This window comes from Mus caroli, chromosome 5 (assembly GCF_900094665.2).
Source record: "Mus caroli chromosome 5, CAROLI_EIJ_v1.1, whole genome shotgun sequence".
NCBI classification, from domain to species: Eukaryota; Metazoa; Chordata; class Mammalia; order Rodentia; family Muridae; genus Mus; species Mus caroli.
In genome coordinates this window covers 100,527,206-100,549,118 of record NC_034574.1, presented here as the reverse complement: position 1 = coordinate 100,549,118, position 21,913 = coordinate 100,527,206, and the positions used below count along the sequence as shown (strand labels likewise).

General features: G+C 42.3%; 1 protein-coding gene across 5 annotated transcripts in view; it reads right to left on the bottom strand.

Moving 5' to 3' along the window:
* Rpap2 (RNA polymerase II associated protein 2) overlaps positions 1 to 21,913 on the bottom strand; it is a 63,768-nt gene that overhangs the window by 7,489 nt on the left and 34,366 nt on the right. For all 5 annotated transcript variants that reach the window (XM_029477970.1, XM_021162023.1, XM_029477971.1 and 2 more), the window contains one exon: positions 21,331 to 21,399. In XM_029477970.1, coding sequence (XP_029333830.1) covers positions 21,331 to 21,399 — 69 coding nt within the window. The remainder of the gene's footprint in view (positions 1 to 21,330; positions 21,400 to 21,913) is intronic.

Sequence of the window (21,913 nt, the reverse complement as noted above, 5' to 3'; positions counted from 1 at the left end):
ATTCCCAGTGCTAAGATTTTTTTGCTTTTATTCTTCTCTCATATATTGCATCTGCCTAGTGCCACATGACACAGATATCCTCAACACCAGCAAACCCCAGTATTTGTGGAAGGAGAAAAAGACATATCAGGGCAGATAAAAATGTGTGTGTGTGTGTGGGGGGGTGCTGAAAAAAATTATACAACAGATCATGACACATTGTTGGTTCTTTGAAAAGATATGAATAAACTTTTACTTAGACTTGGCAAAGAAAAATAGAAGCTCCAAATAAAACCAGAGATACAAAGGGACATATTACCACTAATGCCACAGAAATACAAAGTCTCAGAGACCCTGAAAAGTCTGTTAAACTGGAAGGTATATTACAAATGGACACATATGATCTAACAACACTCAACTCTGAGGACAAATAAACCAATAGCAAGTCCCATAATAAATGTGAATTACTAATAAGCTTCCTAACAGAAAGCCTAGGAGTAGATGGCTTCACGGTTGGATTTTATGAATCTTAAGGAATGAGAACCAATGATTGCACAGAGTGGAAAGTGAAGGGATGCGAGTTTATTCTGAGATCCTCATCATCTTTAAAGCAAACTGCATAGGGTTGGGGTAGAGTATCATAAACATGTAAGAGTATTTAACAAATTAAATAGAATATCAAAATCGTTCATCACGATTTAGTTTTACCTTATGGATGCAAAGATGATCCAACACCCAAGTTGGTAAATAAGATATCACATCAACAGAATGAAGGATAAAAACTATGATTTCAGTCAAAGAAGAAATAACATTGGATGAAATGCCATATCCCTTCATAATAAAAATACTAAATAGCATCTTTAACATAATAAAAGTTAAAATCTGAAGTCCTTTCCTCTAAGAACAATGGGACAAGGGTGCCTATTCAGTGTACTTCCACAAGTTTTAGTGAGAGCAATTAGAGAAAAAAACTAAAAGGCATACAAATGGAATGGCCGAAATCAAACTACACCTGTGTGTAGACAATGACTCCGGAGAAAGCCTGCAAAGACTACGACAGAGCTGAAGCAGGAGGACATAGGCACATGGAAGTCAGCGGCTATGGAGGGTGTGGTGGTGCATACCTTCTTCAGAGAACTACAAATAGAGTTGCTAGTGGTTGGTAGGCAGAAGGGAGTGTTGACAGAGGAACCTTAATATTTTCCTTTGAAAATATTTCTTCCCCATCCTAGTGTCTAAGAGAAATGTAAATGACTACACACCTATAACATGGACCTTTGATGACAATTAGCTTACTTCTCGTGGGGGGGTGGTGGTGGTGGTTGGGTGTTGTTTCAGCAGTACAGCAAAGGACAAGTGGACAAGTGTCTCTAGAACACCTTTGTTCCTGCCAGGACTGCCTCATGGGAAGTGAAGATTCTGTCAAGAGGAATCAGAGCTAAGTGTCTGTACTTTTTAACTTACTTCCTGTCCTAAAACCAGCCAACAGAGCAACCAACTGGCTCCAAAAACAATAATAACCATGAACCAACTATGTTACTCAGGCTAGACCCAAACTCCCAGCCCTACGTGATTCTCTTGCATCTGTTTCTGGGATTAAAGGCATGTACCACTATGCGCAGTTCTTAGACTGTTTTAATGTAGTGATTTTGTCTTGTTTTTTTTTTCCCACAAGATATCTTTTGACTCCTGGGATAGACACATGGCATTTCCATGTATGGCATACTGTAAGGGTAAACAAATCTTACACTTTATAAACACCATTCCTCATATATAACTGAATCTCTTTAAGAGTTTTCCTTTTCTTGTTTCTTTATCCTCCTTTTCCTCTCCTCCACCCCATCTCTTTCTTTTTTGATTTTCAAGACACGGTTTCTCTGTGTAGCCCTGGCTGTCCCAGAACTCACTCTGTAGACCTAGCTGGCCTTGAACTCAGAGATCTACCTGCCTTTGCAGTGATTCCTGTTGTATGCCACCATGGCCTGGCTTTACCTTCCTTTCATGGTCATCCATCTGGTGCCATGGATCTACTCCTATTTCAACCCCTGCTTCGTTTGTGCTGCCATTGAGCTTCTGGACACAGTGAAAGAGTGGGCCTCAGAATACAGAGACTGTCTAAAGTCATTACTTCAAAACTACAGCAAACCCAAAGACTGAACTAGGGAATGAACACAGAGGAAGCACTTGTAAGTTATCTGTGAAGTACACCTGTAGGATCTTACCAAGTGCTTACCCCACTTTTGTTAAACCGACTTTCTAGGCCCATGTCTATATTTTCTCTCCTTTTTGACATAGGCTATGTTGCGCAGCCTGATTCTGAATTCCAGGACTCAAGTGATCTTTCTGCCTCAGCTTCCCAAGATTACAGGTATTTACTCTACCCTCAGTTTAAGTTATCCTCTTTAATCTTTTTCATTAAAAATAACCCATCATGGTCTGCAACCCTATAGGTGGAACAACAATATGAACTAACCAGTACCCCGGAGCTCTTGTCTCTAGCTGCATATGTATCAAAAGATGGTCTAGTCGGTCATCATTGGGAGGAGAGGCCCCTTGGTCTTGCAAACTGTATATGCCTCAGTACAGGGGAATGCCAGGGCCAAGAAGTGGGAGTGGGTGGGTAGGGGAGTGGTGGGGAGGGTATGGGGGACTTTTGAGATAGCATTTGAAATGTAAATAAAGAAAATACCTAATAAAAAATTAAAAAAAATAACCCATCATGCATTGAAAGGACTGAAGTAACTATTTTAACCTTCAAACTTCTAATAGTGGATACCAAAGAAAACAATGAACTGAAAAACTTCTACTTAAGAGACAGCAACACATCAGAGTTGATATTTGACAATGTGTTTTCTATCTTTAAAGTCACTGGTAGAGAATGTGGATAGCAGTGAATGTTTTAAAAGTTAATGCATAAAGTCTGTGAGGGCAGAGGGGACAGTAGCAGGACTGCAGGTGATACTTCGAAGAAAACAGGTACTGCAAACTCATTAACCTATAAAATCAAAAGCAGGAAGAGACTTCTCAGGGAAAACACAGGGACATCTGAAACTGGTTCTTTACTGTGTGGCAAACGGCATAACAACAAAGCAAAGCCAAGTGTCAGACAGCATCCCACTGACACGCCCTTCAGCCCACTGCTCCACATATGTTACACATCAAACGGAGCGAACACGTCAGGTTAGGACAGGCACGCCATTTGTTGTTCTAACACCTGCTTAACAGGAACTACGTGCGGTGCTAGGAAGAGCTTCAAAGTATGGGCATGACTACTGAGGGATCTTTGATAGAACATTAGAGTCAAGGACTTGGAGCTGTGAAAATGGCTCACTGAGACTCAGAAGACCCAGTGGTCTTGGGTTTGCATCCTGTCCCCAGACAGAGAGCCACATAAAGAGTCCAAGTTTTGGTTTATTGAACAATTAGAATTAAATAGCAGATTCAATGCTGTGTTATCCATCTGTAGGGCAGTCAAAGTCAGTAGCAGGCTAGGATTTTCAGTGCTCTCCTCCTTTCCGATTCCTACTGCAGCAGTCATGGCACCACGTTAAAGCACCAGGGCCTCCCCTTGGAAACTCCTAGAACACTGTAGATCACGGTGGTCTGAATGATCACTTCTTAAACATCTAGGGCACCTGCATCAGTGATATCCCAGAACTTTACCCTCAACACTGATCTGAAGCAGGAGCACTGTCTCCTAGGGAGTTTTCTGAGAGCAGGTGGGCTGTTATAAATGCCACTGGACAACCATCTCCCTCACGTACAAGTGATCTAAGTGAAGAAAGAGCTGTGACAAGGTCTGTGAGAGTAAATGTCACCAGAAAGCACAGTATGGTTATGGGTGGAGGAAGGACAGGAAACAAAAAGCCACACTTTAACCTATCAGATTTGAGAAATTACTGGGTTCATACAGAGTTCTGCTGCAGGGTGGGAATCCACTCTGTTGCTCACCAGGCACAAAGGCCACAAAGATACAGTGACTATATCCCTTGCCCCTCCTATCTTCTCTTAGAGCTAGGAAGGAAGAGGTATGAGGGAATTTTCTGCCTAAAAGAAAGACTATGTTTATATATTCTGTGCTTATCATGCCAGCAATGTAAATAGATACAAGAAGCCTGGAGTGGAGGCTCACATCTATAATCCCAGCATTTTTGAGGCTGGGGCATGAGGACTACCACAAGTTTTAAGCTAGCCTGGGTTCAGGATGAGACCCTATTTTTAAGTCCTAAATAACAAATACAATACCTGACAGTCTATGGGAACAGACTCAAATGAAAGCAAAGAAAGTCTTACGTTTCATAGGTTTACCTACATTTAAAATGAGATAGGGTCTCACTAGGAAGCCCAGTCTCCTGCCTTGGCCTCGTGAATGATGCTTGGCTGAAGTGCTTCACTAAGAATGGTGCAGGTAAAAATCTAAAGCAAGCTTAGCTGTGGCACTCTAAAGAAGTTACACCACCTCGTTTTCTCAAATGTGACTCAGCACCAGACTATCTTGTTCTAAAAACTGAGCTAGGATTTACCCTTCTCTCCAGAACTAAATGACAGAGGATTAACCAGAATATCTGTCTTTATCACCCTAGACTCACACTCAAGGAAACAAAACATTGGCTGCCTGTGACCGTAACACAGAGGCTCAAGATGCCATGCTTCAGAAAGCCGAGGGCTCACAGAAACCCCAGATGTTATGCAAAACATCTTCCTCAGAAATGAAAAAGAAATCAGGTATATGTTTTTCAGAAGGAATCCTGCCTGTATATTTAGGGCTCTTCAGAATACAAATAGTTGGAATTTCAAATTTTAGGTTTCATATTTAACATACACTTACTTTTTTTTTCTTTTCTTTTTCCTTCTTGAGACAGGGTCAGTCTCTATGTAGCCCAGGCTGGTCTGAAACTCAGAGATCTGCCTGCCTCTGCCTCCTGAGTACTGGGGTTACAAGTGTGCCACTGGCCTGCACCTTCAACTTCCTTTGCTGTATTGCTTCTTGAACAGAGACAGAAAGTCTAATGCTAACAGGGAGCCCACAAACATTTGTCTAGCCTGTGGATCAGACTTCCTCCCCACAAGAAAACAACAATCAGCTGGGCTAAAAGTCCAGAAAGTCACCATGCTGCAGAGCCTCCTCCTTTCTATAAGATAACACAGGTTAGGCCATGTGTTGTGGCAACTGCTGCATGCTACTTTTGTTGACCCTGACAAGGAAACAAACACAGAGAGGTTAGTTAGAGCTGAGTGTCACATTCAGCCACTTCACAACGGACAGTAGAAATGTACCATTCTCTTGCAGACCCCAGCCGGTCCCAAACACAAGTCAGTGATTTACGACTTTCTAAAAAGATTCTTTTTTAAAATGAGACTAACTTGTTGGTCTTTCTGTGAAGTTGCAGCAGGTGTCAACTCCAAGATGAGGCCCAAGCGACTCTCTTAAGGTCATGTAAGTCAGGAACAGACGAGCAGATAACCCCAGAAGCATCCCCACAGTCTGCACTTCTAACCGCGAGACCACAGTAGCTCACACATCTGATTCATTTTAAGAACTGAGAAGGTCTCATGATTTTCAAAGGCCATTTGTCTATGCTCTTCAAATAAAGCATGGGGTCTGCCATTACAAAGTAAACGTGCTAATTAAAGTGGGCAGTTCTGATGCTAACACACCCTTCTACTGTGTGCCACAGCCTAAGCTAGCCTGTCACACACAGCTCAGTCAACCTTACTGAGACCAAATCTTTTGGGTTCAAACCCCATCTTAGATAACCTGACCTAAGATTGAACTCAAGTTAATTAATAGGCCAGTACCTAGCACCATTTCCCAGGTTGGGGGACCCCCAACAAGACCTGCGTCTAGCACCAGTTTCCAGATTATTCCTCAACAAATCTACACCCCCAGGTTAAAAGCCTGCCTCTGACACTTCACTTCCTAACCACCACCAATCAGGAAAAAAAGCATAGGTTAAGTTTATGGTTTGGCTCCCAGCACAGCCAATTATGTTAAAGACCACAATGGCCCCCCAATCAGATGTGTACCAGGCTAGATACCCACTTCTTGTATCTATAAATGCTTGCTTGAAACTAAATTTAGGGATGTTCCCCCAGTTCTCCTCCGTCAGAGACAGTGGTGTGGCCCAAACTAGTGAATAGAGACTCTAATTCGATTGCATCGGAATCTACTCCTTTATGGACTTTAGGGGTTCACAAACGCTACCTGGCACAACATCTGTACTCAGCACCCAGTAAACCTGAGGTAAGACAATGATTCTTGGTTCTTTGTGTACAATTAGCCCCTTAGGAAATGAAAAAACAAAATTTCTATTTAGGCAAAGATCAGGAAATCAAAATTGGTATAACAATCAATAGTAAATATATTTTTTAAAGTTCCTGATGTGATTCTAATGGGCAGCCAGGATAAAGAAGCAATAATTCAGAGTTCCCCTGGAACTGTTTTTAACTGTTTTGTTTTAACTGGATCTGTGGTGTGGCCTGGGCTGTCTTTGAACTCTCTACTGTCTTTTGTAGTTCTCTGATCTTAGTCTGAGTAGCCGGAAATCTAGTCAAATACACTTATCCTGCATTCTGAATTGAATTAGTGGTTAAATATAACTGTGTCGAAGCTGTGGGTTAAGTGCTACCGCATCCTAGCTGCTCACAAGTTGCTGAGAGAAACTGAAAAATAAAGGGAATCTTTTTACAGGTCATAGTCACAGGCGACTAGACACGGGAGGTGAGGCTGTGACCCTGAACAAGAGCTTTCAGTGCATGTCAGACATGTAAATTAAAGTGTCATCCATAGAGCTGCCAGATGCTGAGGGGACACAATTAGTGACATGATAAAGAGAAATGTTGAGAGAGCTGATGAGGCCACGTCAAGGATATCTGGCAGGAAAGTCACTAGGTATCTAAAAACATTAATTTGTTCTTATGAAATTCTGTGCATTGTCTTAGTCAGGGTTTCTATTCCTGTACAAACACCATGACCAAGAAGCAAGTTGGGGAGGAAAGGGTTTATTCAGCTTACAATTCCATGCTGCTGTTTATCACCAAGGAAGTCAGGACTGGAACTCAAGCAGGTCAGGAAGCAGGAGCTGATGCAGAGGCCATGGAGGGATGTTCTTTACTGGCTTGCTTCCCCTGGCTTGCTCAGCCTGCTCTCTTATAGAACCAAGACTACCAGCCCAGAGATGGCACCACCCACAAGGGGACCTCCCCCCTTCATCCCCCGTAATTGAGAAAATGCCTTGCAGCCGGATCTCGTGGAGGCATTTCCTCAACTGATGCTCCTTTCTCTGTGGTAACTCCAGCTGTGTCAAGTTGACACAAACTAGCCAGTACATGCATGTACAGTGTACGTGTGCTGACCACTCTCACCCCCACCTCCATCCTTCCCATAACCCCTCTCGTGTTCATGTCTATTCATTCTGTTTTGTGGTTCTCCGAGTTTGATTAACTTGGGCCATCTGTGTGATGGTAGGTGTGGAGTTATCTGTTGGAGCCTCCTGGGCTCAGTACAAGGTACACAACTTAAGACAGAGCTCTCTCATCTCCAGGAGCCTGTGAGTACTCAGTGGTTCAGAGTAAAATAGTGAGCCCTGTGAACCGTTCCTACCTCCATGTCTGACTATGGACAGGGCTGGTCCTTGTGTGGACCCACTGCAGGTAACTACAGTTGTTGTGTACTAATGACTGTAAAGAGTGTGTCTGGAGAGCGGCATCCTTCCTGCACCTCCTCTGCACTATTCCCTGAGCCTTAGAGGGGACGGCACAGGTGTCCTGCTGAGGCCTGGGCCCACAGTCTCTGCTTGGTCTCTACATGGAGGCAGTGCAGTCTCTGCCTAGGTGGTGGTTGTTTTCTGTTTGCTTTAATCCGTCCATACAGGACATAGTTCAGTAGTTAGGAGCATGTACTGCTTGTTCTTCCAGTGGCCCTGAGTTCTGGGCCCAGCACCCACATTGGGCACCTGTCAGCTGCCTGTAATTTCAGCTCTAGGGGAGCTAATGCTTTCTTCTGGCCTCAATGGGCACTCAAACACACGTGTGCCCATGTGTACAGACATACATATACACATGGGTAAATAAAATAAAAATAATAAAGAATAGAAACCACCCTCTATCCCAATCAGGGTTAAACTTCAGTGAGGAGACTATAACAGCTGGGAGGGTGGATGAGGATGGTAAGCAGCTCTATTCAGGAAGGCAGTCTAGGCTGATGCACTTTAATCACAGTAGGAATCACACAAAACAGACTATATATAGCTGGGTGTGGTAGTGCACACCTTTAATCCCAGCTCTTGGGAGGCAGAGACAAGTGGCTTTCTGAATTTGAGGCCAGCAAGTTCCATACCAACCAGGGCTACATAGTGAGATGCTGATTCAAAACAAAACGAAATAAAAAAAACCTGAAAGTCAGAATAATCAGATATGGGAAGTAAAGGGCAAATGTGTTAGCTAGGGCTCTTCAGAGAACAAAACTTAAAGAATGAATCCATCCATCTGTCCATCCATCCATAAAAAAATAAAGGGAACTTATTAGAATGGCTTATAGTCTTTGGTCCAGTTAGTACAATAACAGCTGTCTATCCATGCAAGGTTCAAGAATCCACTAATTATTCAGTTCACAAGGCTGGATTTCTCAGCCGGTTTCCAGTGGACTCTGGAATCTAGAAGTAGACTCTAATGCCAGTGGAGGAATGGACTTCCCAGTGAGAATAAGGGCAGGCAGAACCTCCTTCCCCCATGTCCTTCATACAGGCCACCACCAGAAGGTGTTGTCCAGATTAAAAGTGACTCTTTCCACCACAAAAGATCCAGATTTAGGGTGGGTATTCCTATTTCACATGATTTAAGAAAAATCCTTCACAGGTGCACCTAGCCACTTGGGTTTTAGTTAATTCCAGATGTAGTAAAGTTGATGACTGAGAATAGCCACCAAGAGAAAAATAACTCCCTCCCCCAACAACACTTTTTAAATAAGGTCTCACTGTGGTCTAGGCTGGTTTTGAACTCTTAGTAATTCTCCTGTCCCAGACTCTCTAATTCCCCACTGTGCCTAGCTGACAACTCAGTTTTCAATGTTGGGTCATCAGGAAGAAACAAAAGAAATAGGGGTCATCTGAAAGGGAAGATATGTTTGATCTCAATTTTGAGCCTTGAAGTACCTGAGGGATATTCAAATAGAGATGATCAACAAAAAGAATCTCATGCATTTTCTGGGGGAGACATCCGAGTGGGAGACACAATTTTGGGATGAAGTCACATGAAGTACTTGGCTGAGGAGACACATATTGTTCCTGAAGTAGCTCCACCATCCTTTACATTTGCTGTAACTTCTTTGTGCATGTGAGCATGGACAGGGAGTGTATGAATGCAGTGCTCATGTAGAGACCGATCCCAGGTGTTGGTCCTCACTTTGCATCTTGTTCTGAGGCGGTGTCTTTGTTTGCTCACTGAGGATGCTGGCCTGTGAGCCTCCGGGGACCCTCTTGTCCCACTTCTCATATCCTTGTAGCAACACTGGCATTACAGACACTTACCCTTAAATCCAGCTGTTCACATAGGTGCTGGAGATTCACACTCAGGTCCAAATACTTGCATACAAATGCTTTTTCCCACAGAGCCATCTCCCCAGCTTCCTCGTCTCCTTCTGAACCAATGTCTTGCTATTACTTTCTGATTTTTTTGTCCCCTTATCTTAGCTATACCCAGCCAAACTGCAATCCATAATCAATGCTGCTCTTTCCACACCACAGGGTGACTACAAACTCCTAGGGCAGGGTTGGGAGGGAGGGTAGGGGAGAAAGTGTCTCTGGCTGATAGCACTACAAAGCCATGATCTTTGGCCTCATCAGAATAGTAAGTTAGTCTACTGTGGCTCTTGGTCAGCTCCTTGGCTGCATTGAGGATCACTGTTATTATTTTTCATCCAGACCCAACCTCTATCCCCTTAGAGAACCATCTCTAATTCCACTCCGCTGAGAATCCAAGGTGTCCGTTTAGAAATCTACGTAACTGTCCATCCCTGCTGTCTGCCTGACGAGAACAGCTATACTGTTTCCCACTCAAGTTCTTTGTTAGTGTCCCATGCTTTGTCTGTCTTTTCAAACTAATGCTGCCCTAATATCCTGCCCTCGATTTGAACTGTTAACTGTTAATGGTTGCTCACCCATGCCCTTACCTGAATCAACAAAACTAACCTCTTTCTAAAACTGTCACTGTTAAATCTCTCCTACGTTGCCTTCTAGGATAAATTGTGTGTGTGCGTGTGCGTGTGTGGCCTCTGCTGCATTTCTAGTCCTAATCAGTCTGAACTTGATCTTCTATGGCACAGAACACATGAGCCCTTCCCAAATGGGAGCAGCCAACTCCCAACCTTGCATTTAGGACAGACACTGAGATGACCTGACAGAAGAGAGAAGAGCGAGGAATTCTAAGCTTTGTTTTCCCCCCTTCACTCTTATATGCGCTAGAATTCTGTGAACATATATAAAAAGGAACAGGATGGAAGTATTTGAATTTCAGCTCCAAGAACAGCAAGATTTTACTGCTAACTACAATGATCAGGATGAAATAAGAAAAGTTTTGTCTCTATAATACACAAAATAAACATGTAGTTAATGAAGGAAAAAACTTGCCAAACTCTCCAACATTTGGGAATAATATTTTTTCCTCTCACAGCTTCATTTAAATTTGCAAGACTACTGAATAAATAGACTTTACACAAACTAAAGGGAACTTTTGTGCTAAAGTGAGCATTTCTATCAGGCTCTATGAATCTATGATAAATATCCCTGTGCCAGTCATCCTGCACCTGCCTTCTAAGTGCTGCTGATTGTAGGCATGTGTCACCATCACTGATCTGGACAGTTCTCGGAATGATTTAGCTATTAGCGTCTGCTACTGACTTTAAAGACTTTATCAAAGGCTAGGTGTGGTGGGCGCACATCTGTAATTGGGAGAGCAAGGCAGTGGACCCTAAGACCGAGGACAGCCTGGGCTGTATAAAAACAGACAGTTTTTTCTCTAGAAGTATGTTCACTTATTTTGTAATCACAGGCCTTAAAAAATAGGGCTGGGGAGATGGCTTGGTGTATAAAAGTGCTTGCTGCTAAACCTGTCAACCCAAGTTCAATCCCTGGGACCCACAGAGGGGAGGGAGAGACCTGACTCCTGCAAGGTCTTGCCTGACCTTCACAAGCCAGCCTGAGCACAGACATGCCCCACCCACCACTCAGGAATGTACGGCACAGGTGATAATGTTTAAAACCCTAGAGAGATGAGGATGTATGTGGTTTTAGTTTTTAAATTATAATTTATTGGTGCATTTATTGTTAGGGGTGGGGCATATCTGTCAGGTGGCATCAGGATATGACACAGTAGCAACCTACACAGCAACTCCTTTGAGCAGAGGTTTTTTGTTTTTTAAAGAACAGTTTCAAATCACTCCACTGACTGTAGACAATTTTTCCTGATTTAGTACTATCTACATATTGTCCAAACATAGTATGTGTATAAACAGAAAGTCTCTTATTTTTACAGAGACTTGTGTACACACACACACACACACACATTTTTTGCAAGGGTGAAGTACATGTTTATGTCTCATAGATGGACTAGTACACCATGGGAAACAGAAGGGCATGGAAGGTAAAGATGAGAAATATGAGAGAAGAGTCCGCAGGGTTAGATACGGTTGCACAGACTGCCTGTTTCAGATTGTGCCTTAGTCTTCCCAGGGCCATCACTGATGGAGCAGGAGGAGAATGAAGCGGAGCCAACTACAGAAGTAAAAGCCAAACAGTTTTGGAAGCAGACATAGAGTTTATCTGATTTTTCGTTTAATTTTGTGTGTGTGTACACTAAACCCAAACCCAGCTTTGTACACCCAAGATCAACATTCAATACCATTAGCCCTGCTTCTTCATTTTTGAAATTAAGAGTCTGTGTAAACCTTTACCAAGTAACCCTCACTTCAAGTCAAAGAGAGAAGTGTAGGGGAGAGAGTGGGAAAGTGCTAGGCTAAGGGATGGAGGGGAAAAGAGCCACCTTTTCAGAGTATTGCTTCACTCTAGTGGACGCCTCCAGCAACCCCACAGCGCTCTCACCATCTCCTTCAGCACCCCTCGCTCCCCTGCCTCGCTCTCCTGCTTGGGCTGGATGTCAGGCCTGGATGATGTCAGGGCGGGATGTCAGGGCTGGCACCTGCAGCTGATGAGTCTCATTAGAAACAAGCGCTGCCTCAACAAAACCTGAATCCAGTCTAACTCCTCACACTTCCAATGAGGAAACTAACACTCAATGAGGTTGAATAATTTGTGAAGCTGAGTTTAGGGCTTCAAGACTCTTATATAAGTGTTGCATCTAGGGCAATGGAATTACTTTTAATGAAATACGGCTTGTTAAAAGGTAATTACACAAATAAAGGTTCTATTAATTCTATCTTAGGTAAGCTGGCTGTAGTGGTGCACTCTTGTAATCCTAGACCTGAAAGATTTGAGGCAGCAGGTCGGCTGTGAGCTATGGGCAGCATGGCAGCCTGGGCCACAGAGTCAGAGGATCCTAAATCACAAAACAAAATTTACCTTAGGGAAAAAGACAAAGTCACCAAAATAAGAAACTAATAGGTACATAAGGCCAGTAATGTGATGGTGTTCGAAGCAGTCAGAGAGGACAGATAAGAGAGCATGCGAGGGGGCATGCCATCATGGGCATTCACTTCAGAGCTTTATCTAGAAAATGGAGATAAAAACTTTGATTAGAGAAGACCATTGCAGCCAAATAAAATAAAATGTTTCTCCTCTAACAGATGGCTCATGCCCTGATGATGTTTGCGTTTGAGGGTTTAGGATTACCTATTAATAAGGAAGCCGGGATGCTTCCCACTGATATTTCTAATTCAAAAGAAACAAGTCCTTTGTAAATCACTGTGGAGTGATATATTACATGTTGTTTGTGTAAGGGGTTGGGGTGGAGTAACTTCAGAACTTTATATCTAAATCCTGTTTGCAGCAGGTCTATAAAGCAGCTGCAGACGAGCACGGCTTTTCTTCCCAATTCCTGCTCCTGGCCAATGCTCCAGCTTTCTCCTTCTCAGTGTGTGACAAAGTGGGATCAAGCCCCACACAGAAATCACTATTCTCCTCTCATGGAGATCCCAAGGCTGGGGCAACACTACCAGTAAACTCAGGGAGCTTGTTCAGACAGGCAGATACATAGGAAAACTAGGGACTGGCTACCTAAGCTAGAGCTGTGATTCTAAGTGCCAACTGCTGTTAACACCCATCATCCTCGAAGCTGATGGAGCCTGGGAATCTGGAGACTTGGGGAATCTTTTGTGTGTGTGTGTACATGCACATGCGCGGCGTGTGTGGCACTGCCAGGGAGGGAACACAGGGCCTCACACACTGGTAATTTTTAACATGGATTAAGGCAGCAGGTTTGGGGACCCTCTGCAATTTATGGGTGAAAAAAAGACTAAATTATAAATTTAATGGAGATGTAGGGAATTCTAAGGAAAAGAAATCTTTGTAGAAAGTAGGCTTTGATTAGAAAATTTAAAGTGTTATTCCTTTAGAAATTATCTGGGTTCTGGGTTAAGGAAATGGCTGAGCAGGTAAGAGTGGCCTCTGTGAAAGTCTGATGACCGGAGTCGGTCCTGGAGCCCCGGGTAAGCTGTGCAGGAATGAACGTCTCTAACCCCAGCACTGCTGCTCAAGACGGGGAGCAGATAGGAGGACCCAAAGCCTGCCCCAGAGATGCCAAAAAGCTAGCACAAGCTTAGTTGTTAACTCCTCTAGAGCAAAAAAAGTCATGTACATCCAACATCCAACAGCACAGAGCAGACTTCTCATTCCACAAGAGAAATGGTATGCAGAGAGGAGGAACTGAGTCAAAGCAAGACTAAAACCCAGCAGGAGAAACATGAAGTCCTATAGCTCCGTGTCTAGCATCTAGTATGTGGTAGGATTCTGTGAACTACACCAGGCTTGGCCCACCCCAATGTTGGGTGTCACCCACAACAGCTGCCAAAGTTTCCCTGGCCAGATACTCTGTTAAGGGATAGCAGTATCAAAAGTCACCGAGACCGGACCTTTCTCTCACAGTGTTACAAGTCCCACATCCTGTGTCTCAGGAACACGCTAATTCTGTGGAAGAGGAACAATAGGTGAGCACAGGAAGGGGAATGTATCACAATTGGCCTTTCTTAAAATTGAAGACACCAACTGAAAGGACAGCTACAGATTAGACAAAAGGCAGAATGATGGGAGACATTAGAGAAAGGCTATTTTCTCCTGGCAAAATAAAGTTAGTTTATAGATTTGTTATTTTTAAAGTACTTTTAATCTGGTCTGATACTAGTTTTTGCTCAAAATAATGGCATCTGAGTTGTATCTCTGGCCCTAGGCACCCCCAAAAAGCCTAAGATTATTATTTCAGGGTGACTTCTGGTAAAGAACAAAGGCACAAGTTAACCTAAGCAAACCTGTCAACCACCTACACAGGAAAAGGCCCCTGGGAAGCTTCCTCTCCAGAGATGGCAGGAAATAGTAACAAGTCTACTCAAATACATATACAATGGGCATAATGTACAGTTGTATACAATCCGGTACACTGAGGCCTTCTGGTCGCTGTCCACTCTGACCCTTGACTGTGTATCATGTTATTGCCTAATATATATTGCCATCTGATGACATGCCTTAGGGACACAGGACATCCTGGGGTCTCCACTGTGTCTGAGGTCTCAGCATCACAGTTTCAAGTACTGCCCTATTAGGGGCTTCTTGTAGAGAATCTGGGAAGGCATGCTTGGTCTCTTATGCCTTCCTTTGAATGTCTAAAACCTCAAAAAGTGACACCAGCAGGAAGGTCTCTCATGAGCTCAAGCAGGAGCCAAGTCCTTCTAAATCACGGATGCTGCAGGTTTGGGGGCTGCCTGGGTCAACTTGGAAAAACACCAGACTGTACAATCATAGCACCTGGTGGCTTTCTTTCTAAAGGAAATTTATGCTCTGGAGCCTGCCCATGGGTAGGGTTTGCTCAATTCCTGAGGTGCCCTAAAGGCATCTTTTCTCTCTGTGCCTGGCACTCTTAACACTCTCTCCATGGCGTTAATCTCCTGAGAACCTTCCACCTCACTCTTTTCCTGGCTATACTGCACTGTTTTGTTTTTTGTTTTGTTTTAATCCTTCTGTTCCTAGGCCTCTTGCTCCTGATCCTTACTGTTAAGCTTGGCTAGTAACAACCAATAGCTATATGACATTATCACACTGTCTTAAAATTTCCTACTTCATTAGCCCATCATTTTTCAATTTAGCACAGGACACAGACTCAATGCAAATGTAGATAAATTCTTTGCCAGGACATAATAAGCATAGCCTTTGTTCAGTTCCCTTCTGAAACCTCATGAGCCTGGTCTCTGCTGTCCACACTCCAGGCGGTGCTGTGGTCTTCTGAATGACCTCATAATTGTCTACTAAGCTTTGCTTGCATCACTGTAGCAGCTCCTGTGACAGCTTCTCCAGTCTTTTCCAAACTGCTTCTGCAACCAGTGTAAGCACCACATCACCTGGCTTAGTTACAGCGACAATCCCACGTCACAGTGGTTACAAAAATATCTGACAACAACTAAATGGAGGGATTATATTTTTGTCTCACAGTTTTAGAGAGCTAATTCCAATATGGTTCAGAGGACATGCCAGAGCAGTACAATTCACAGCTGGTGACTGGGAAGCAGGAGACAGAAGTGCGATGGGAAGGACAGCCCCACAGGATCGTTCTGCCTGCCAACCTACTTTCAGTTAGCTACAACCCCTAAAGCTTCTTTATAACCTCCCCAAACAGCGTCACTCGCTGGGGACACTGCACATGTGAGCACCTACGATGACAACTGGGTGTGAGCTCTGTCTGTGGAGTGCCTACATGCCGCCAGTGACTGTGTGAAACGGTGCAGCTGCTGCAGGAAACAGCTTGGCTGTTTCTCAAAAGGTTAATCATAACCCAGCAATTCAACATCAGTGCATACAACTAAACTGAAGACATGCCACACAAGAGCATGCACATGGATGTAGATGACACTGTTGTACAAACTAGCCTCAGAGCGGAAATAACTGAAATAACTCTCACCTGACAACTGAGCACTGGGTCAATGTATGTATATCCGCATCACAGAATATTATAAGGTCATAAAAACAAGCATGCTCTGACATGGACAAAAATTCTAAAAACATGTTAAATGAAAGAAGCCAAACATAAACAGATATATCCCACAAGATTTCAGGGATTTAAATATTTACAACAGGCAAACAGATAAATGGTTATACCACAGGGTTGTAAGTGGTTGTCAGAGGAGATATCAAGGCTGAACTCAGATGAGGTTTCTTTTTGGGGTGACAAAATTGTTCTGTTATTTGATAGTATGGACCACTGTATAATATAGCAAATATACTAAAATCCAGAACTGCCTACACATTAAAATGGGAATTTTATCTCAAAAAATACATTATAAATATTCCATAATTATAAAATACAAAAAATACTTCCAAAAGTCTTTTAATATAGGTTCAGGAGCCAAACTTGATTTGGAATGGTAAGAGAGATGTATTTGCTGATAAGAACCATCTATTTGTTCTTTAAGGAGTGCTTTAAGATCTTTATGAGGAAATGAAGTGATAGACAGGCTCTAAAGCACAGTTGGCAGAGGGTTAAAGCTTTAGTCTCGGAGTTCCATTCATGCCCAGGAGCCCTAGGGAAGGGAGGGACTCTCCAGAGTACCTGTCTTTGATGACTCCTTAAAGTGACTGTCTGCGTCCTGATGGCTTTTGTTGAGAGACCATGGTCAAGTTGAGCTTGTTTAAAATACCATTTCCCAGGACTTACATGCTAATCCCTGAACGATGGGAATACTCAAAGCTTTTAGAGGGAATAAACTATTGAATGGTCCCTGACTACAAACAGGCCACAGTTCACTGGAAACAGCCAGTTCAGATAAGTAAAATGAAAGCAGACACTTTTGGAGATGGCCTTGAAAGCTTTCCATTAGAGAACACCAAGGGCATCCAAGTAGGAACAGCATGTGTTGACAGCATGTTACGACTGCAGAAGTCACCCTCTCTATCTTCTCTGAGTAAACACTCATCTCCTCCACTGGAATACCCAAGTTCCAAGGAACACGGCACATTTTCAGTTGAGGAAACTTGATCCCCTTTCCTGGCACATGGGCTGCACACAAGGGACTCAGCCTGTTAGACTGCCTTTTTCTTGGCTGCCAGTTTTGGTCAGGACCTTTCCCTAGATTTCTCTCCAGCATAGCACAGTCCTATTTTGTGTTACAAACTAGAATGACAGTTATAGTCTAGTTACAGTCTAGAATGGCTTTAATGACAATGGTCCAGACCAAGAAAACAAAAGACAAAGGAAGAGGAAAGGAGTCAGGGTCGGCTGAGGGCTGACCTATGACATCTCCTCAGACTCTGTACTGCAGAAGAGATGTCAGGCCATAAGATGGGAATTACAAAGAAAGAAAAAGGCGTGTAAGGGAGCTATGTGCCAGAAGATGCCCTTTGATGCACACAGTGCTTCCTGATTTGATGTATAAACAAAACTACATATATTAATAGGTTTTATCTGTTATAATATATAGGTTCTAAAATGTAGAAAAGCTAATTTATACATATTTTTGTTAAGAGTAATATATTAAAAACTGTATTAAGAACCCAGTACTGGGCTGGAGAGATGGCTCAGCAGTTAAGAGCACTGATTGCTCTTCTAGAGGTCCTGAGTTCAATTCCCAGCAACCACATGGTGGCTCACAACCATCTGTAACCATATGACAATGTACTCATATACATTAAATAAATAAACTCCTAAAAAAATAAAGACCCCAGTATCTTATTTGAGCATATTTATTTGGGAAAATCCAATTCAGGTTGTATTATTCAAATGTCCAGCCCTATCCAGAGAATAAAGTATAGCTATGTTCAACCAGAAAAAATTATTACTTAGGGATTAGGTAAGAAATATCAGCAACTACTCAGCTATTTTACTGCATTTTCAATCAGTTCTTATTAAAGAAGGTCAATTAATTATTACTACTTGTTAATCTATGTCTCATTTCTTCATGTGAAATGAATACACACTGCTTAAACCCTGCCTGAAGGTTTCTCTGTGCTCAAGTTCTGAATATATAAAATCAATAAATGTTGCAGTCAGAATAGCCATTCATGTCTCATAAAATTAGTAAAATTCTAAGAGAGAGTGATCCATGATACATTTCTTGTGCACACGCATCTCACCTACTGTGCCAATCCCATCAGTGACTACATGCCTGAGACTGTATTGTTATAAGAATGGGACATTTACACTGAAGTGTTGCATGCTAAGCTCTACAGTTTCCTCCAGGCAGTGGCCTGTGAAGGCACCAGGGAATCACAGGAAAGATGATTTTCTATACAGGTGTCTTACTTCAATACTAGTGTGAAAACTTAAGGCCTGGCATTTTCTGTTGCTGTGGATGAATGTGTGTGCCAAAAGAACCCTCTCCAGATGGTTTCAGAGTTCTGTACTTCTACGGTGCTCTTACCAGGGCTGGAGAGGGTTCTTTGACAAGCATGCTCATCCACAGCGACAGAAAATGCCAGGCCTTAAGTTTTTATATCAATATTCAAGAGTGTAAGACACTTCCATAGAAAATTGTCTTTCCTGGTGATTCTTCCGTATTTAATGAACATTAGTAATAAAACTTTAATATTCAAAAAGTTGTAGTCTACTGCTATACCGTTTATAACACAGATCATAAATATCTTACTATATAAGATATCTTTTAGAATACTTACTTATTGTGTGTGTGAGTACTGGTGTTCACATGCCACAGCATGTGTGTGGGGACCAGAGGACAACTCTCAGGTATCTGTTCTGACAACTTGCGGGATCTGGAGACCAAAGTCAGGCCTGAGTGCTGAGCCTCCTGCAGTCTATACCTCCTTTCTCAGTCACAACAGTTGCTCTACAGATTTATGTTTGGTTTGAATATGTATTTCAGAATGCCTAGTTTGTGAGTAACCCTCCATGAAAATCTGCAAGCAGATTCCTGTGAAGGTCTCTGAAGAGTGCCCAGGAGAGGCTTTCATGCCTCTACGCAGTTTGGTGGCAGTAACTTAATAGCGGAAAAGGAAGGCCATTTACACAAATCTGTGCCTGACTCCCTTTGGCTCTGGCTGAGAGTATCTCTGGGCATCTGAGTTCTCTACACTTTCCATGGGAGACTCTCTGTCTAGCACTGACCCTCATATCAAGGGCAATGCTTCTTTGTTAAATATAGGAAGAAGGGGGATGGTATACCAAATACAATTATACCCTATAGACGTGAGTGGGATTCGCTTTAAATATTTAAATTTTTATTTAAAATTCTAAGTGAAAAATGTTTAAATTCTATTCCTAACATGCTTAATACTTTAGAGGGATGGGACTGAGGATGAAAGGGGCCAACAGCTAAGTGACAGGTTCCTTAGGGTAACGTGAACAGCTAAAGGGGGCTTTGTGAAAAAAGAAATAAATGAAATAATGTGTACTGAGATAGAAGTCTTAGGAGGTAATGATAAAAGATAAAGAGGGACACCTGAAACCTGAGGCTACACAGTGTGCAAATTGGCTGATTGGGAACTGCTAAGAAGACCTATGGCAAAGACACAAGATTTCAAGAACAAAAGCCTAGCAAGTACCTTGGAACACGGGATCTACAGTGACACAAGATTTTCAAAGCCAAAGGACCTACTCCAGAAATGACTGAGCTGTCTACGAATCAAAAGGCTCAGTGGCTGGGAAGGCTGGATCTCCCTGTAGGGTCAGGGCATAAGACTGACAGAGGACACAGCGGTTCTCACGGCTACGATTTTAAGATTGCACATGGGAATAGTTTCAGATAAAAAGCATACAACTAAATTTTAATACTACATTTTACTATTGTGTTTTTCAACATTCCCCCTTTCCCCCAAAGACAGGCTTTCTCTGTGTGGCCCTGGCTTTCTTGGAACTCATTCTGTAGACCAGCTGGACTTGAACTCAGATATCTACCTGTCTCTGCATCCTGAGTGCTCCTATTAGTGTGAGCCACCACTGCCTGGCTCACTCTTCTAATTGCCAGACATGCTGGTGATGTGGCAGTAGTTTAATACAAAAAGTAAAGGCTTCGTATGTCTTCAGTGACAGAAGCAAGATTCTGAGATCACTGCTCATGCCTCTAACATGTCAACCTAAACACTGCTTCCCTCTTAGTGTAATAAATTACAAAAGGACAATTAGAGAGTTGTCTACAAGCATTTATTATCAGGTATATGATACTGTGGGTAAGCACAGTTATTGATATTTTTTCTGTCAGTGACCAAAATATTTACACATTTCATACAGTAGAAAACCTTTTAAAAATTAATAATATATTTTTCATGAACTGCCAATTCAACTGGAACACTGAATAGTAGAAATAACAAAAGATTTGTTCTTAGGATTGATTAAAAATTTATATCAGAGCATTCAAGTAAAGTTATTTTCTGTGTTCTGATTTAATGAATCATGTGAGTTGTATCTGTTCGGGTGACACAGATTCCGGCTCACTGAAGCCTAAGCTAATCCTTCTCACACAGCTTTTCTTAGGACAGGGAAGGCACATGTCAGTCTAAAGTAATATCAAAGAAAGAGAGAGCAGTGCTGGAGACATCATGAGCGTGACTGATCGTGAGCATCTCTAAGTTTCCAATTGCCTGTGGGCTTCAATGGCCTAACCAACACCACCAGCAACAGCAGCAAAAGCAACGAGTGAGCCTCTAAAGATTTCCCCAATTCAAGCTGAAAAACACTACACCTACTAAATGGTTTTAACCCTTTTGAAAAATAGCCTTAGAAACCACCAGTGGTTTCTTAAGAGGTAAGTGAGTTTTAAATGTTTTATGTATACTCATATAATTTACTTAGCTCCTTTAAACCTGTTAATTTTAAAACGTACATTTAGAAAGTAAGACTTATCCACTACTATTAAACACAAACTATGTCCAAAAATGAAATATATATAAAAACAGATGTCAGACAATGAAGTTCATTCAGTCTTGATAGAACAGTCAATAACAAGGAACTGTAAGACTGCTGTATAAATTTCCAACAAAAGAGGAATACTTATGAGAACCGATTCTCTTAAGATGGTAGAGACGCAAGGTAACACTACAGCTTCTCAAAATACAGCAGACATGGAAACTACCTCACTGCACAAAAATCAGAGAATGAGGCACAGAGTATGAAGAAGGCATTCTCCAAACCAGTGACTGTTTTCCCTAACCAAACTGTTCCTTTAGAGACAGAATCTGAAAGAGTACTTACAGTAACAGCAAGACCACAGCAATTAAAGTCCATTCCACAGGTTTGTGTATAATGTTTCTATTTGATAATCTGAAAGACATCAAGATTTACCTTTGAGTTTAAGTTTGTGATAAGAATTATAATTTAATGTGTCAAAGAAGCAGCATTCTCCACCTATTTATTCCAAGTCCCCAGAGGACATCTCCACCTGTAACCAATGGGCATTCAAATCAGTATTTTGAATTTATTATCTCATAGCTGTCTTTACTTAACATATGAATGAAATTTTAGAAAATTTAACATCTACTAATTTATCAATCCAGATTTTCTCTATAGAAAGAATTTTTTTCAATATCAAAAAAGGTCTAGCTATAAAATGGAAGTACAATATAATAGCTAGTGAGGACATTAGTGCAGCTCTGTCACTTACTTCTGTTATAGACTCTGATATGTACTAACATTAAAACTTTAAGCCAGGACTGGTAGTACACAACTTTAATCCCAACACTGGAGAGCCAGAGGCAGAGGCAGAGGCAGAGGCAGAGGCAGAGGCAGAGGCAGAGGCAGAGGCAGAGGCAGAGGCAGAGGCAGAGGCAGAGGCAGA